At 43.2% G+C, this 18,521-nt stretch overlaps 1 protein-coding gene across 5 annotated transcripts in view; it reads left to right on the forward strand.

Annotated features, from left to right (window-relative positions):
* PAK5 (p21 (RAC1) activated kinase 5) overlaps positions 1 to 18,521 on the forward strand; it is a 205,435-nt gene that overhangs the window by 127,255 nt on the left and 59,659 nt on the right. For 4 of the 5 annotated variants that reach the window (XM_075925678.2, XM_075925681.2, XM_075925679.2 and 1 more), the window contains one exon: positions 2,283 to 2,497. In XM_075925678.2, coding sequence (XP_075781793.2) covers positions 2,283 to 2,497 — 215 coding nt within the window. Of the gene's footprint in view, positions 1 to 2,282; positions 2,498 to 10,473; positions 10,658 to 18,521 lie in introns of those variants that run through there. The other variant, XM_014580030.4, reaches the window with a different exon arrangement.

The raw sequence follows: 18,521 nt of genomic DNA on the forward strand, positions 1-18,521 counted from the left end.
GCATGGAATGTGCTTAGGCAACAATGAGCCATTAGATTCTACACAGTGTTGGTGTGGAACTGCCCAGTCCTGACAGATGCCTAACGTAAGAACAGCCCTACTGTGCCAGACCAAAGGTCTGTCTAGCCCAGTGTCCTGTCCTCCTACAGTGGCCAAGGACAGGTGCCCCAGAGGGAATGAACAGAGCAGGTAATTATCACATGATCCCTCTCCTGTCATCTGTTTCCAAACAGAGGCTAGGGACACCATTCTTACCCATCCCAGCTAATAGTCATTGATGGACCTATCTTCCATGAATGTATCTAGGTGGGGTGTTTTTTTTAACCCTGTTAAAGTCCTGATCTTCACAACATCCTCTGGCAAGGAGTTCCATAGGTTGACTGTGTGTGTGTTGTGTGATGATTCCTTTTTTTTTTTGTTTGTTTCAAACCTGTTGCCTATTAAGGCTTAGGTGGGAATTGTGATTTGGAGAGTGTGCTATTCAACCTCTGCACCTCCTTTGCTTTGTGGTCTGGAGTAAATTACTTCAGCCCTCTACCGGGTACAGTTTATCCATTTTCCCCCTGTGTATCTGGCCTTCTGCTCTTCAACCTTTTCTGGCACCCCCTCTGTTCACCTGCAATCCTTGCTCACTGTGGCCCAAGTCACAAAGGGCTGAGGTAATCTGTCCTCTGGGAATGATTAGTCAAGTCTCTTGAGGATTAATTGAATCATAACAGCAGAAAAATTAAATATCCCAAAAGGCATTTTCAGAACAAACCATGGAAATATGGAAGGCCCAGTTAAACCCCTGTCAAGGGTATTGGGGGTTGGCAGTGCTAGCCCTGTCACTCTGCAGTGAGTGGGCAAGATGACCTAATGAAGTGTTCTTCAAAGCAAATGCTCCAATGATCACCAAAACAGCCAACTTCCCCATGCTGCTGGATCTCTATGGGAATGCTTTACACCTCTCTGGCTGGTCACGTGGGGCCAGATTCAACAAAGGGGTCTTCCATTGCATGACTTATGTAAGGCCCAGGTAGAAATTCATTTCTTGTGCTTTGTGGAGCATGGAAACCAGCCCCCCTTTCTCCTCTGGGAGTGCATGGCAGCCCCAATGGGGCAGGGAGGAGACAGAGCTATTGCTCTGAATCTTCCCTTTTGCTAGCTGCTCCTGCAAAGGGATATGTTAGCTGGTTCTCGGCCTCAGTGAGCCTAATGCTTCCTGGGGTCCCCCAGAGTTGTGCAGGTCCACTCTACACTTTGCACTGGGCTTTGGCTAACTGGAACAGTCAAGCCCTTGATTGCAGGTGCTTGGTCCTACTGTGAGGGCAGAGGACTGGACATGATGACTTCTCAAGGTCCCTTCCAGGTCTAGTATTCTGTGAGTCTCTTCTCACAGAAAATAATCTCTCTCCAAAAGGCAAGTTACGCTGCACAAATGGCAATTTTGCTAGCATGGGTGAAGGTGTTGGAATTAGAAGCCGACTCTCTGCTTGTCTTCCTTTACCGAAATGGTGGGCAAGCAGAACGTGCATGTTCCAGGTCCTATCTTCAGCAGAATGTAATCTAAGAATATGTCTCCACCGCAGGGCTAAAGACGAATTAAGCTACCCAACTTCAGCTACGTCAGTTGTGTAGCTGAAGCTGAAATAGCTTAACTCAGCTTTTGACGCGGTCTACCCAGCAGGATGTCGAAGGAAGAGCACTCTTCCTTCGACTTCCCTTTCTCCTCATGAAATGAAGGTTACCATGAGTCAGAAGTCCCCCGGCTCGACGTTATTTTGAAATAAAGGTTTGTAGTGTAGACACGCACTATGTTACTTCAGAATAACATCAGTTATTCCAAAATAACATCGCTGTGTGCATGTACCCTAAGTGAGAACGTATTAGGGCCAGATGCTCGCCGGAGAAAACAGTCATCCTGCCAAGATTCAAGCCTGCTGAACATCTGGCCTATAATTTTGAGATGTAAGTTTGTCTATTTGCTTCTGTTTCACATTAGGTATAGTCAATTTTGGGACATAGCTAATCACTTTGAGGATAAATACCAAAAAGATTGTGAGGCACTCAGCTAGTACAATAAGAGCAGCCACATCAGACCTCGATAGATCCTGCTTGGATTATGTGCCATGTAAAGTATTACTCAATGGGAGTAAGTGAGGCAGACTGGAAGCTTGAAATCAGTAAAAAATATCAGTTTTATATGCTGCCGTTTAAATGATGCGAGATGAAAAAGGTGAGACAATGTTGAGATAAACTTTTTCTGGTTTCTGTTCTCTCACACCTCCTCTACCCCTCAGGTTTTTCCACCATGTTTGGGAAAAAAAAGAAAAGGCTTGAAATTTCTGGACCATCAAATTTTGAGCACCGGGTTCACACTGGATTTGATCACAGAGAACAAAAATTTACAGGACTACCGCAACAGTGGCACAGCTTGCTAGCAGACACGGCAAACAGGCCGAAGCCTATGGTGGACCCTTCATGTATCACGCCCATCCAGCTTGCTCCCATGAAGGTAGTGTACCGGGTCTGGGTTTCCTATTGTCTTTCAGTTTCTTATTCATGTCCCACTGTTTATGGGACTAATGTTGGAGCATGTTCTCCAGAAGGAGTGAGGGTTGTACTTCTTCGTGCACCAGGGGCATATTTGTTGACCCAGTACCTGCTGTTGATAAGGTACTGATGGATTGCTGTATCTACCTGGAGTCCCACAGATTTTGCTGTGGATCGGTGCAGTTGCAGCTGTCCACTCGATTCAGATTCTGAATCAACATTTGTTCCACTATAAGTCAGCCAGTTTCCTTTCATTTTATCCCCCCTATACCGATGAGACTAAGTTCTGGATGTTTTAAGCCAACAGAAGCTCTCCCATTGATTCCAGTGTAACCAGGATTGATATGTATACTGTATTTGTATGATCATTATTACAAGTACTTGTAGCATGAGGTAGAGTGCAATCAGGATCCATGTCTAACCAAAAGAAAGATATTGTTCACGTACCAAAAAGCTTAGTCTGAGACCTGCAACCTACAAAGTGTTTGAAGAGGGCTGTAGCCCCGAATCAATTATTCAAGACTTAGATGGAGAAAGAATGCTCTAGCAAATGTATTTTTAAAAATGAATATAAAAATGACCTAAAATAGACTTTCCATAAAAACGTCGTCATACTTCCAGTGTTTCATACAGGAATATCCAGGGTTAGGTGCAAGTGTTGCATGTCAGAGGGAACAATTGCAAGTCTCCTTTTTTCCAGTTGTATAGCGCTCCCATTTCTAGCCCTACTGAATGTCAAATCTTAAATCTAGCACCGGAGTGACTGTCCATTTTGGGCCTTAGGCAAGGGGAGTGTGGGGGTATAAGCAGCACACCTGGGAAAGGAAAATAGATTTATTTTTTAAATAATGAGGGCAGCTGTTTGAAACTTCTTTAGAACTTAGACATTCTAAACTCAGGGAAAGTGGGTTAATGGTCAGAGACACTCAAAGGGCCTGACAAATGCCTGGTCAGATGACTCTGAAGCATATTTTACACATAGTGCCTGCCTGTGTGTGTTTTCTCTCTCTCGTATTCCCACATGCTGCTGACTCTGTCTCACTCTTACTCTATTACTATCCTCAAAGAAAAGTTCTTGTGACTTAACATTTTTGTCAGTTTCTTTCCATCAATGGGGGGAAAAAATCAATTACAAGAGCACAAACTCTTCATTTGTATTGGTTAATCCTCCTGGCCAAAATCAGGTTGGCTGCCAACCGCTGTGTAATGCTCTCTACCTTCATGATCAGGATTGTAGCAGAGCAAAGGAGAGTTTCTGGTATCGTGTTGTATAAAGGAAGCCCAGGAGCAGTGGAAAAAGCAGAAAGGCATTTGCCTGCTAGATGCAGATAAGAATAAGGATAATTGCATTCCACGAGCCGCCTCCTTACCACCATATATATGATACAGCGGGGGGTTGGGACACAAATTAACTAAGAGGCTATAAAGAAGAAAAATTGGATGAGTCTTGCTACAATCTCATCCTTTTTATGGATTTTGGGGGGAGATGCCTCTTTAAGCTTAAAATGTTTCAAAATGCATTTGATTTGTCAGCTCTGCCATTGGGGTGCTGAAAATCATCTGAATTATTTTAATAAGTCTCTCTTTTTGGTCCTTCCTTATAGTGACTAAGTATTCCAATCTGACAGTGGAACAGAGCATAAACTCCCGTTGAATTCTTTGGGAGTTCTGTGCATAATGGACTTGCTCTGAAGTTACTAGGTCGTTAGCCACATTTACACCCACTCTCCTCCCTCCCCCTGAGATTTTGTAGCTCCACAAAAGTAGCTGTGTCTGCAGAGCACTGCAGCTGATAAGTCCCTCTGCATTCTACCTACCCAGACACTTAGAGATGGTGGCTAGGCAGATGGAGCTCCTGGCTGGCAGTTTTGAAATGGAACTTCCAGCTGGGAGAGATGTCTGGGTTAAACGTTCCCATCCATGACTCCTAGTGCTGTCTTCCTCCCCACCTGCCGTCCTCCCAAAAGGCCCAGATGCTCCTCTCTCCTTCATGGTATCTCTGGGTACGTCTACACTACATGCCTCTGTCGGCAGAGGCATGTAGATTTGTTTATTCAGCAAAGGTAAATGAAGCCGCGATTTAAATGATCGCGGCTTCATTACATTTACATGGCTGCTGCGCTGATCCGACAAACAGCTGATCAGCTGTTTGTCGGCTCGCCGCTAGTCTGGACGTTCCCCCTGTTGACATCAAAGCCCTTTGTCGGCAGCCCCGGTAAACCTCATTCCACGAGGAATAACGGGGCTGCCGACAAAGGGCTTTGATGTCGACAGGGGGAACGTCCAGACTAGCGGCGAGCCGACAAACAGCTGATCAGCTGTTTGTCGGATCAGCGCGGCAGCCATGTAAATGTAAATGAAGCCGCGATCATTTAAATCGCGGCTTCATTTACCTTTGCCTACAACCCTAATTTACCTTTGCCTAACCCTGTGGGCTACAGCCCCAGGTCTGCAATGTGGGGCCATTATTAGGAAGGGAAAGGAGCAAGACACACACACAGGGAGATAGGAATCTCATTTGCATTTTGACCTAGCCCACCTCCCACCCCAAAAAGCATTTTATCTGTCACCAATTCTGTCATGAGCCTGTTCTACTGAGCATCAACCTTCCTGTTACTTATATCTCCAATTAACCATGGTCAGGATCTGTGTCCCCTCTGCAATGTGGGTCCCCTTGTAAATTTGAACTTAGTATAAAATAGAAATGTTTATTGATGCATGGTGTTAGCTTCCATTGCTATAAAGCTTTCACATAGAACCTTCTATTGCAGGGACAATGTTTTACTTATGGAGGCTGGGGAAAGTGGGGAAGAGCAGGCTTGCTTCGCTACAGATTTAAGGCCTGGTATTGCTACTTTCATTCCATCTTCCGCCTCTGCAAAAATAATACAAATCCGCCATCTAGTGTGCACGGCTATGTTTTACATTGGCATTAACTTGACACAAGAGTGAATGGAGCTTATTCTCCAATTTAACAGTCTTACAGGAAACCTGCCGGAGCATGAACAAAACTAATTGAGTGAGAAGTTCACATTTCAAAGACCAGTATATTTTTGCATTATTGGATTGGCTTCTCTTTTTTTTTTTTACATCTACTGTAATCCATATGAGTGCACTTATAAACAAGGGTGTTGATCCAGAAGGTTGGTTTGAATTAGAATGGAATTAGTGTGAATGTAGTGGGGGAAATGTTAATAGGACATTGTCGTTTTTAATTGACTCTTTGGCAAATTCCATTTTAATATTAAGTGCCCTTTAAATCTATATCGGTGCTCTTTAGTTCCTTTTAAATAATTCTGATGTTAGTTTATATACAGCAGGGGGAGAAACTGCCTAAGATACCTGCCCTGCATTATGATCCACTAGGTTTCAGTGGCATATGTGTGGAGATTCCAGCTGAAGTCAGTGGAATAACACACAGAGACCAGAATCGAAATGAGTGGTTCTCTGAGTATTGTTGGGACCAGGAAAACAAGGCCTGGTCAACGTTATGCTAAGGAAAGTTAACAAAGGCTAATTACGTAGGCCTCTGGGTATTCTTGACCAGAACCAGGAATGTGGTTCAATCAGAGGCGCACCCTCCATGCTGGCTTAGGTTATAAAGTAAGATAAATTATATATTTGTACCTACTGTAAGTAGAATGGTTTGCTCTGGGAACTGGTCAGTAACTCCCTGTTTTTGTTCCTCTTCGCTAATCTTACCTCCCTATTTTTGCCCTTTGTTTGTACCCGACTCTTTTGTCTCCTTGTTCCTGGTACCTGCCTTTTGTGATTGATAAGAAAGTTACTGATGCATTATGAAGCGCTTTTGGCCACAATGTACAGTTGGCTAAGATATGCATACATATTAAAAGTTTCTAGAAAGGGGGGTAAGTGGCTTGGGCGAAGAGCTTATGACGCGACGGAACTGTCTTTATAAGCCTACCTGTTACTAAAATCGGGGCTGGTTCTCTTTGGAGACGGGCCGCTCTCTATTGTTGTGTGCACTCTTCAATAAAGAGCTTGTGATTGGACTTTGCTGGTGTTGCCTGTCTCTTTGCGGTCAGACAACGAACCGAGCCGTCTGGGTTAGAGTCCCTGACAGTATCATCAGGGCTGAATTGACCATACAGAAGAAAGAGTGAAACTCACCCTATTTTAAAAAATGCTCTCGAACGTACCAAGACAATAAATCGATGAGGGCCCTAGGAAAAGAAAAATGCCCCCCTCCCCCTGACCCATCTACTCTGTGGGAGATCAACGTTACCAGGGTCGATCTTCCAGGGTTTGATTTAGTGGGTCTAGTATAGACTCGCTAAACTGAACTCAGAGCGCGCCTCCGTCGGTGCTGGTACTCCTGCTCCTCACAAGGAGTAAGGAAAGTAGACGGGAGCATTTCCCCCCATCGCTCTCCCACTTGTGGATGACGTAGAAACGCAATTTAAGATACGCAACTTCAGCTGTGTTAATTATGTAGCTGGAGTCGATATATCTTAATTCGACTTTCTGCTGTGGTGTAGACCTGACCACATTGTTTTAGGTGGGGATTGTCACAACTTTGGGTACAAAATGTTGAATCAGAAAAGTGGCTTTTAAGTTCCTCCTGTATTTGTAACTCAAAAAGAACATACCAAAATAGGAAGAGTGGTCCCAGGGCTGTTGAATTCCTAGGAATGTTTCCTTTTCTGGCCCATTCAACCTATGCAGACTGTAGTAAAATTCCATGCAAGGAGTGAACACCTGGCCCTATAGAAGTCTATGATAAAACTCCTGTTGGCTTCAACGGGGCTGGTATTTCATCCAAGACTTATGAGCGTCCCTATTTGGCAGGGGCCCGGTAATAACAGTCAGATCTGTGTTGCTGATGTTGACGAATTATATTAGTTATTAAAGAGTGGAAGACAAATACAGAAGGGTTACAAACCCTAAAGAATAAGGGACCGGATCACAATTCCTTTGCACTTCTCTAATACCATAATTTCTCATACTATGCCTCTAGGACCCAATTATGTGAATATACAGGGCCATAAATTTATTCCTGTGAATTGACATATAGGTGTGTGAATGTCCAGTGTGATTGATTTTGTTTTAAATGGCGATATTTTATAGTATCTTAAATATCTCACAACATCCTTGCTGCAAATGTTTTAAACCAGTGTTTCTTAAACTTTTTAAGACCAAGGAACACCAAACAATAATTTTTTTTTACTGAGAAACACCAAGGATTTTTTGTTAGGCCAAAAAAAAAAAAAAAAAAGGTCGGGAGGGGAAAAAGGGTCGGGGAAAAGTTATTGAGCAAAAAAAAAAAGTCGCCTGCCCCTTTAAGGGCAGCCATTTTGAATTCTGTTGTTCTCTGTGGCACACCTCCAACTGCCTCACAGCGCACCAGTGTGCCGCGGAACACAGTTTAAGAAACACTGTTTTAAACCGTGCATTTTGCCTTTTAACCCCTCAGTCAGATATTCTAATTGTGTAACGACTGCCTGTACTGGGCTCTTCTCATGTGAAGAGAAATGAGGTCCCTTGAGGATCTTGGACTTTAAAGCTGCAATCCTGAAAATACTAGTGCACAGACTTTATGCATGAGTAGCACCACTGAAGCCAATGGGACTATTCATGAGACTATAGATACACTTAAATGGGTTCTGGCTTAAGGAATAAGGATTCGATCATGCAGATTCATGTGAATAAACGCAGCTCACACACACAGTACCACTGATTTGAATGGGACTATTCATATAGGTAAGGAGTTGATGGATTAGACCCCTACTGTGATATAATAACATAAACAAGATAATACCGATTACAGCCTTTGGTTGCAAATATTGACTGTAATACAATAAATGTCACTAGCATAGCCCAAAATATATGGCTTTTTCTTCATTAGGATTTTTAAGTAACATTACTGAAGGGCTAAACTGAGCTTATTTGGGTGAGAAATAGTCATGTATTGAGTAAAGGTTGCACAATTTAGTTCTCAGTCTTCTCTTTATTGCAGGTTTATCAGTGCCAAACACTAGGTGGCAGCAAGAAATCTTTAGAAATGCATGTACGGGGCTGGGGTGGGGGGGGAGTGCCTTAAAACCCGTACATACACTGCTAGTGAGAAATCTGCTTGAACATTGCAGAGGGAATTTGTCAGTGATTATTTATGGTATGGATTATGAGTGAGGATAAAAAGTCTCTTTTTACAGAGAGCTATGAAAAAAATTCCATATCAAACTACTTGTATTGCATTTAGGCTCTGTAATGGGTGATTTTATAGTAGACTGCCACTTTTAGTGCATCCATTTTGCATTGAAACTATAACAAAAAGCACTTGATTCTGTATCAACATTCGTACACATTTCTTTGTGAGGCTCCTTATTTGTTCCTACTATTGCTAATTACAGGCGAGACTTGATAGTGCCTGCTATAGTTAAGGGTAGCAAACAATTTCACTTCTAATCCTATTGCCGCACAGTCCCAACTTGCTGTAGTCCATGAGAGCTCTGCATACAAAGACTAGCAGGATCAGGTACAGAATAAAGTTATTGTAAAGCTTTTTGACATCCGGGAGCAACAGCCTACCATTTAAAGTGTGTGTATTTATTCTAGCTTTTTAGGCTAACTTGATTAGGCTTCAAGTATCAGAGGGGTAGCCGTGTTAGTCTGAATCTGCAAAAGCGGCGAGGAGTCCTGTGGCACCTTATAGACTAACTGAAGTGTAGGAGCATAAGCTTTTGTGGGCAAAGACCCACTTTGTCAGATGCACTACATGCATCTGACGAAGTGGGTCTTTGCCCACGAAAGCTTATGCTCCTACACTTCAGTTAGTCTATAAGGTGCCACAGGACTCCTTGCTGCTCTTGATTAGGCTTGAGCTTTGGTGCGCTCTAGAAATTTGATACATCCTTGTTTGTTCATTTTTCTTATTGTCCTCCTGCTAACACAAGTTCTAGCCATAAGAGCTGTGGCAGGACCTGTGTATCGTGGAGGCCATTGAATAAATTCTCTATAGGTATGTCTATACTTGCACCCCAGTTCGAACTAGGGATGCAAATGCAGGTATTCGAAATAGTCAATGAAGCGGGGATTTAAATATCTCATGCTTCATTAGCATGATCTCGCCAGCGTGCTAGTTCGAATCACAGCTGATTCAAACCAGGAAGCGCACACCGGGATGCGTTAGGTCGAACCAAACCCCTTGGTTCAAACTAACGTTATTCCTCAAGAAATGAGGAGTAACTTTAGTTCGAACCAAGGGGTTTGGTTTGAACTAATGCGTTCCGGCACGTACTTCCTGGTTCGAATCGGCTGTGATTCAAACTAGCATGCTGGCGAGAGCATGCTAATGAAGCATGAGATATTTAAATCCCCGCTTCATTGACTATTTCAAATACCTGCATTTGCATCCCTAGTTCGAACTGGGGTGCAAGTGTTGACATACCCTAGTAGAATCAAGCTTTCCATAGGATGAACACTATAAGTCTGACTTAAGTCATCTCTGGGTAAAGGTCCTGGAAGAGGGAGAAATAAGCAAAGGAAAAGTGTTCAGTTTGAGGGGTTTTTTTGAGTTTTTAATCACAAAGATCACATCTTATGGACTTTAATTCACTATCTGGATTGCACAGCTAAAAGAATTGCAGAAGCTTATGGATTTTACTGAAATAAATAGCTTTTTAGTACAGACCACACAATAATTGCTATCTCTTTGCTAATTTATGTTTAATTCCCTGGGTGTAAAGTCTAAATTTTCTAGTAAAAGCTGTAGTGAAATGTTCATGGTCCAAAAAGCTTCAGTATAATGGTTTTAAAGAAGTGCTCACCTAGCACAATAGGATTAGATTTTGTCTGGAAGCTACTGTGGAAATCATAGATAATAACATCATAGCATATGCAATGATGCACACTTCTGTTGTGTGTTTTGTGCAGCAATACCTGTTAACGCCACTGTCTGTCTTGCTACTCCCTTTGCAGTCCTAAGTGGCGCAGGAAGGAGAAGGAGCAGCACTTTGGGTGATACCTTGTCAGACCGACAGATTAATTTATTAAGCGTGTCAGGGCCAATCTACTGCTGATAATGGAATGCCACTGAAAAATGGTTCAGGCCAGCAAATCAAATCAACTCTAAATTATGCCAGAAGTGTTTCAACAGTTTCAGGTAAATTAGATTATATTATTGTCCTCAGTGTCCTCTTTCTACAAGTTACATGGACAACATTTCTCTGAAACTCTGCCTTTTTGTTTCCTTATACAATGCTCGCCAAAACAAAGGCTCTGTTTTGGTTTTATATAAAAGAAGTAAACAAATGCAGGTGAATCTTCAGGTCTATAGTATCACCTGATTTGTAAATTTAACTTACCTATTTAGATTTCTGCCTTATATTTCTTACCACCTTTTCCAAAATTGAAATGGGAAATCCGTTTTAGAAGTTCAGAACTATTTAGCTGTGGCAGTGGCATTGCCACTGATGATGTTTTCTGTCTTTTATGATGACCATCTTCAGAAAAGAAAGAGCAATGTGTCTCCCAGGAATAAGAAAACAAACCCCCACTACTAGATTTACTGGTCTGATGAATTTACGTCAGGCATCTATTTTGCTAGTAAAAATCTCTAAATTCTATGAAGTAAAAAAAAAAACTGTTACAGGAGAAATGTAAGACTACCATAATATTTTCAAAAGTCTCAAAGGGGTAGCCATGTTGTGTGTAAATTTAAAAGCAATGAATAGTCCTGTGGCATCTTAGAGACTAACAAATGATAAATAGTATCACGTTCCACTAAAAAAACACTTCAGGTTGAACCTTTCTAGTCCAGAACTCTGGTCTGGCAACATCCGTGACTGATTTTAGTTAGCCAGATGTCCACTTAGCCACACCCTATGATAAGCTTCCCCGGGTCCCATAAAGTTTTGTTTACAGCCACCAGTTCTGGCTCAGTGTTCTGTGCTGTTATTCAGCTCTAATTTATCCCTAAATGTCCTCTCACAGCCCAGTAAGCAGTGAAAGTGTTGGCAATGCCTGATCCTGTGATCTGGCAAATTCTCGGGTTTGGTACCAGTCAGGTCCTGAAGGTGCTGGACTAGAGAGGTTCAACCTATAAATAGCTTGTGGCGTGGGTATGTGCACACGCACATAATTTTCGTGAAGTATTTGGAAGGGTCATTTACTCTATTTTCCCCGATTTTTTTTTCCAACATTAGAATTTTGGGTTTTAAACACTCCCATTCTATAAGGACAGGGTCCAAGGACCAGGGTCAGACCAGGGGTCCAGCTACACCAGTTTCCTGTCTCTGGTGGTGGCTCAAGACAGATGCTTCTGAGGGAATGAACAGAGCAGGATTGTTGTTCAGGGATCCATTCTCTGCCATCCAGTCCCAGCTTCTGGCAGCTGAAGATTTAGGGACGAGGTTGCGTCCCTGATCATGTTGGCTCATAGCCAAAGCTGAACCTGTCCTCCGTCAACTTTTCCAATTGCTTTTTGAACCCAGTTATGCTTTTGGCTTTCAACATCCAGGGCAATAAGCCGGGCCACCCATGGGGAAGGGGGAGAAGAGCAGCTACCTCAGGGTCTGGTGATTTAAAAAGGCCAAGAGCTCCTAGCTGTCATCTCAGCAGCAGCCAGAGATCCGGAGGTACGGACTGGGAAGCACTGAAGGGATGCCTGGGAGAGGCAAGCCCCTCAGCCCTGCTCCTTCCTTCTGGAAGCCTGGAGCCAACTCCCTCCATCCCTCACTTTGCCCCAATGCCTGGCAAGCCAGCTGGCAGCCCTGGCAAAAAGTTCCACAAGATTATTGTGCTTTTTGTGTGTTTTTAACCAGCTGCCTATTACTGTCCACCAGTGACTCTGACCATAGTATTTTTATTCACTTCATTAACAGACACCTGTCTCCCATCCAAGATTTGCACCCCTTTTATAACCTGAACAGAAGATCTTGTTTGGCACTTGTGGGAGGGGAGGCTGAGGAAGGAGAAGATCTGAATATGGAACCTGGCCCATTAGGTTTTTTAATCTGTTTATGCATGCATTCAATCTCTGTGCCTATTCTAAGTTGTTTTGCGCTGGTCTACGCTAAAGCGTTATGCAGTAAATTTATCTGTAACTATGTTGTTTTAAAGTGTGATGTTTCTCTGGTACAGTAAGTGCTTTACTGGTACACCAAGCCATAGTGTGAACACAGTAACGCCAGTATAAATGTGCCTTTTACTTAAGCCAGGTCTACTCAATGGGAGAAAATCGACCTAAGATTCGCAACTCCAGCTACGTGAATAGCATAGCTGGACTGGACATATCTTAGTCAAATTTCCACAGCAGCCCCCACTGCTAACTCTCCCACTGACTTCTCCCCCAGGTTGTGAGGAGTAAGAGTACTGGGGTCAATGGGAGCATAATCAGTGGTATTTTAGCAGGTCCTTACTAGACCTGCGAAATCGAACCCCGAGAGATTGATCTCCACAGCATCAATCTCCTGGTAGGTGGAGACAAGCCTTTATTTTGCTTCCCAAACTGCAAGACACTATACTGGTATCCGCACTCTGTTACGGAATTAACTCATGGGGTTGTGACCGTTTAATATAACAGTATAGTTATTGACACAACTTTCTAGGGGTATGTCTACACTACCCCGCTAGTTCGAACTAGCGGGGTAATGTAGGCATACCGCACTTGCAAATGAAGCCCGGGATTTGAATTTCCCGGGCTTCATTTGCATAAAGTGGACGCTGCCATTTTTAAATCCCTGCTCGTTCGAACCCCGTGCCGCGCGGCTACACGCGGCACGAACTAGGTAGTTCGGACTAGGCTTCCTACTCCGAACTACCGTTACTCCTCATTCCACGAGGAGTAACGGTAGTTCGGACTAGGAAGCCTAGTCCGAACTACCTAGTTCGTGCCGCGTGTAGCCGCGCGGCACAGGGTTCGAACGAGTAGGGATTTAAAAATGGCGGCACCCAGTTTATGCAAATGAAGCCCAGGAAATTCAAATCCCTGGGCTTCATTTGCAAGTGCGGTATGCCTACATTACCCCTCCTAGTTCGAACTAGGAGGGTAGTGTAGACATACTCTAGTATAGACAAGTGCACTTCTTAAACTTGTGCAGCCAGTGAAACTATAACTGGAAAAGAAAACAGCCCGACTGCGATTCAGCTAAGATCAAAGTGATGCAGAGAGAGCATTGAAGAGAAATGATGTGCCAACTTGACACAGGTGACTTCAGTGTCAGTTCACCTCTCTCTCTGTCTGGGCTGACAGGAAAGGTGTTTTCAAGTGCTCCATGTGAAAGACCTGGAAGAAGGCAAGTAATATGAATAAAAATCAACCACTCTTTGACAGCGAAGGCAACAACAAAAGACACTGGTAGTCAAATTAAAATTGTGAGAGGCATTTTCAACAGCTCAGTAATACATCTTTTGTATCCATCAGTGTGAATCCCATTATACTGAATAACCTGTATCCTCCTATCTGCTTTCTCCTTTCATATATTTTCTGCCATTTCTTGCACACTTCTCTTTTGGGTGTCTAATGCATATCCTACTTGCTCTCTGACCGACGTGCATGCACCTTCATGGGGCATATGTCAGGGGAAGTAGTAAATTAGTAGGGTGATGTCTAAGTAGAAAGTTGCTGAGTTTAACTTCTTGCTGTGTCTGGCATCTTACGGATTTACAGATGTAAAAAGAATAAAAGTGTCTGGCTGTCACTGATATAGAAAAATGGGTCTGCTTTGCAATGTGAGATTGGACAGTTCAAAGTGTGTGGCCACTGAACCGCCCTCTAAAGTTCTGTCTTTTAACATAATAGGAACATCATGAAAGAGAGGCCAAAACCAGATCCTGGAATCTAGAGGTAAATCCATCCAGATCTGAATCTGACCCTGTAGGTTTGGCTGTGAGTCAGATCCAGAATTAGAATTGAGGAACTTTTTCCTCTGGTTGGATCCTGGGGGGGTGGGGGGAGGGGGACGACTCACTGTGCTCTCTTTGTTTTATGTTCTAGAATTGGACAGAAACCAGCCAGAGTAGCAGTAGGTGTGTAGCTAGGAATAGCACGTTCATGTATAATTAGTAAACACGGTTATTACTAGGGATGTGAAAGTGTAACCATGTACACAGTTAACCAATGAGCCTAGGCTATTGGTTAACTATTGGTTAACATGCATGGGTACATGCAGCCCCCAGTATCAGAGACAGCAGCACAAGGGACTGCCTGCTCCCACATGTAACCATGTAACTGCCCCCATGTGTAAGCATTTAAGCTGCCTGCCCCCTGCACTGCTGCCTGCCCCCACATGTAACCGTTGAAATGTCAGCAGTTACACAATTACTTAAATGCATTTTAACATCCCTAGATATTACATAATTAACATGGACCCAATTGTGCCCCTGTGGTTTTTTTCACATTTTTTCCTGTTGTATAAAGAGACCACACATCTGAATTTAATACTTGCTATTACAACCCAGTAATAGGGTTGTCCTGTCCTGTTCTGTGGTTTGGGGGAATTTATTTGAGGAGCAAAACTTCCCTGGACATCAGAAGGGCCAGGATTCCATCTGCTGAATTTGACTAATGCTCTGCAAAATCTTAAACAACAAATGGCCCTGCAGCACCTTAGAGACTAACAAAAAATGTAGCCGGTATCATGAGCTTTCTTGGGCACAACCCACTTCTTCAGATGAATGGAGTAAGGGGTCCAGGATAGCAGAGAAAGAGAGAGGGAAAGAGAAGGAAAAAAATAGGGAAAAAAATATTGTCAGTTAGTGTCCATACTAAATGAGGCTAATAGAGTAGGCTCTCAGTACCCGGTGCTTAGCTTTTTATGTCATTAGGGTGTGGAATGCAGTGGGCCAACCTAAGCATGTTACATTTAATTTAATCAATTAGTAGATGGAATTTCCATCAACTAGTCGATAAGTGAGGGAGCCACAGCAGGATTAGGTCCCGGCCCCAGGAGCTAATCCTGCTGCGGTTCTGTCTTTAAAATGTATTAAGAGCTTGCCAGCTAATTCCCAGCTCACACTCGGTCCCCACTACTCCTCTGCCTTCCCTGCCCCCTGCAGAGACAGTGCTGGGGGGAACTGGCTTTTAAGCCGGCTCCTCCCACCACCAGCTCCTGCGCTACCCACCTTGCTGCCTCTGATAGAGGTAGCAAGTTGGGGGAGAAGCAACTAGTCATGGGATTTATGCTTAGTCGCCTAGTCGCTTATATCCCTAGCTCATCCAGGTCAGGTCTTTGTTCAAACCTTGCTTACAGGTGTCATACTTGTAAATGAAATCAAGTTCTGCAGCTTCTCTCTCTAGCTGGTTTTTGAAATTGCTTTGTAATAGCATAGTCACTTTTAGATCCATTAGTGAGCGCCTGGGCAAGTTAAAATGTCACTGTGACACTCAGAGCTGTTTTATAGTTTTAAGAGCAAAAGAATCTTTGGGAACTGTGTCTGGTCTCCGAAGGGGAGCCATGTTAGTCTACATCTGCAAAAGCAATGAGGAGTCCTTTGGCACTTTATTTATTTGGGCATAAGCTTTTGTGGGTAAAAAGCACTTAATCAGATGCATGAGAACTGTGTGTGGGAGCAGGGGAGTAAACCAAAAATGTTGGTTTGGGGCTATGAAGTTACATGTCAGCTGGTGCAGATATAAAAGCCCGACAGTACGTTTTATAAAGAAAAGAAACAGTTTAAACACTTGAATGTTATCATAGTGTAAATTTTTATTTTAATTAAAAACAGAAATGACCCTGGTGAGGACAACATAAACAGTAGGACATGCATGAGTCTTCCTGAAGAAATTCCCCATCACCACAGCTATCCCCGAAAAGTAATTATTTTTGCAGCATAAATGGAAAATGCTAGAGCTGTGATTTAAGTTGTTTCAGAAAATTCAATCAAACAGTCGTCTAAAATCTTTTATTAGTTTAAGAAGAGAACAGGATTCCTTAGTCAGGTTAACAGGCTTAAAGATATTAATATGCACGTTTTTGGCATGGTTTAAACTTCATTTTGAAAAATGTCATATGAAACAGTAAGGCGGCTTACAGTGTAGGTGCTAATTAAACTTACTTTTTAAAGATTGCACTCCTGCTGCCTGTTTAATATGTGCTCTCCAGAAAAGCTAATACTATATAGCACATTGTCATATGCCCAAAACCCATCATGAGCAAATGTAAAATATTTACTTTGTACTATTTAAATGATTTCTTTGCTTTAGGACTTCACAACTGCTAGGTGGCGATCTAACATCCTCTTATTCTCTTGAGTCACAGATTATTAAAACAGAAGGTCCTGCTGTCGTCATCTAGTTCAGACTTGTGACCCATGTCTGAAGCCCAGCAGGATACTCTGATTGAGCACCACAAGGCATTTTGCTAATGTTGACCATCCACAGGCACCGCCCCCACAGCTCCCATTGGCTGTGAGGTTCGCTGTTGCTAGCCAATGGAAACAATGGGGGCAGTGCCTGCAGGCAAACGGACACGCTAGTCGCCACTTCCCACAGCTTCTATTGGCGGAGAACAGTGAACCACAGCCACTGGGAGCTGAAGAGGGCCATGCCTGCGGACAGTTAACATCAGCAAAATGTCTCCCGGCCTGCCATCCGTTTCCCCTGTTGGGTTGCATGCAGCCCGCCGGCCATGGGTTGCCCACCACTGGTCTACTCTGACGTCTCAGACTGTAGCAATTCACCCTGTAATTTCCCTATCTGAACTCTGTGCTTGTGTACACTGCTGAAATGCATCATGTTAAAGCACATGCTAACTAACAGGTTGTTAAACACGACTTAAAATTAACATTTGTTATCAGTAGGTCACAGTTAATCATAGAGCTGGTTAGGAATTGGGTATTTCTCCCCATAGAAAAAATTGATTTTTTGGCAAAATATTTGTATTCCTAAATGCTACTGTAGCACTTCATTGGATTTACAGATTGCTCTTGTTCTCCTCTTACAGTTGGATTTCCTGGCCAGTCTACATCTCCCCACAATCTCCCGCAATCTCCTCTCTTAAGGCGGGGAGGCGGTGTGTTCTGAGGGAAATGAAGTCTGGCTGAGGGACTCCTGTCAGTAGAGGAGAATGTGAATGTGACTTATCTGAACTACAACTCTCTTGATGTTCTGTGATATTTTTTAACTAAACTATTGCTGGTTTGGGGCGTTCAATGTGTGACCAAAATCTAAACTTTCTGTGGAAAGCTGACACTTTTCCTGAACAATTTAATTTCAGTCAGAAAACCAACTTTCAACTGAAAAACCATTTTTGCTTATTTTAAACCAGATCTCATTGACAAGGAGCTTCTGACACATTGTTAAACAGGATTGTCCCTCTCTACTCAAAGGGCCAGGTTTTCTGTAGCCCTGCAATTTGTGTAGTCACTTCCAGCAGTGCAAAGTAGGGATGTGAATGTTTAACCGGTAAGCCACAACCGTAACAGGCTGCTCTGGCCAGTCTGGTGCAGTCCCTGCTGGGGGTGGGGAAAGCTTATTGGATAGCTGACTTTTGCTTATTGGATAGCTGACTTTTGCTTATTGGATAGTTGACTAGTCGCTTACATCCCTACCGCATATGGGGAGTCCTCGTTGTTTAGCATTATATCAGCTAACACATGTTTTAAGGCAGGGGTGTCCTTAGGATTTTATGGGGCCTTGCGCAGTACTATTAAACTGGTGCTCCTCTGCCTAACAGCAGCGGTGGGAGAGGAAGATGATTTTTTAGAGATGAGATTTTATCATCTTCAGCAACACACGAATGAAATGTTTTTAAAGCAAATTTTAAACTAAGGTCCTGTAGACTAATGCAGTAAATTCAGAAACCGACATTAGATACCTGGGGTTAGCAAATGCCCATGCAATGGCGTCATTGCTATTTGAATTGTACTTTCACAGGTTCAGCCTTCTCCTAATAGCTCTGGCAGGCTCTTTCAGTTTTAAGTGAACTAGATCTCCTTTGGAGGAAGCAGAGCCACAGACCAGGGATAGGGAGCAGCAAGTGGTAGACATTAAGACCCAGGGGTGCCCCAAGTTTTCAGATACCCTA

This window comes from Pelodiscus sinensis, chromosome 3 (assembly GCF_052426305.1).
Source record: "Pelodiscus sinensis isolate ZL-2025 chromosome 3, ASM5242630v1, whole genome shotgun sequence".
Classification (NCBI taxonomy): Eukaryota; Metazoa; Chordata; order Testudines; family Trionychidae; genus Pelodiscus; species Pelodiscus sinensis.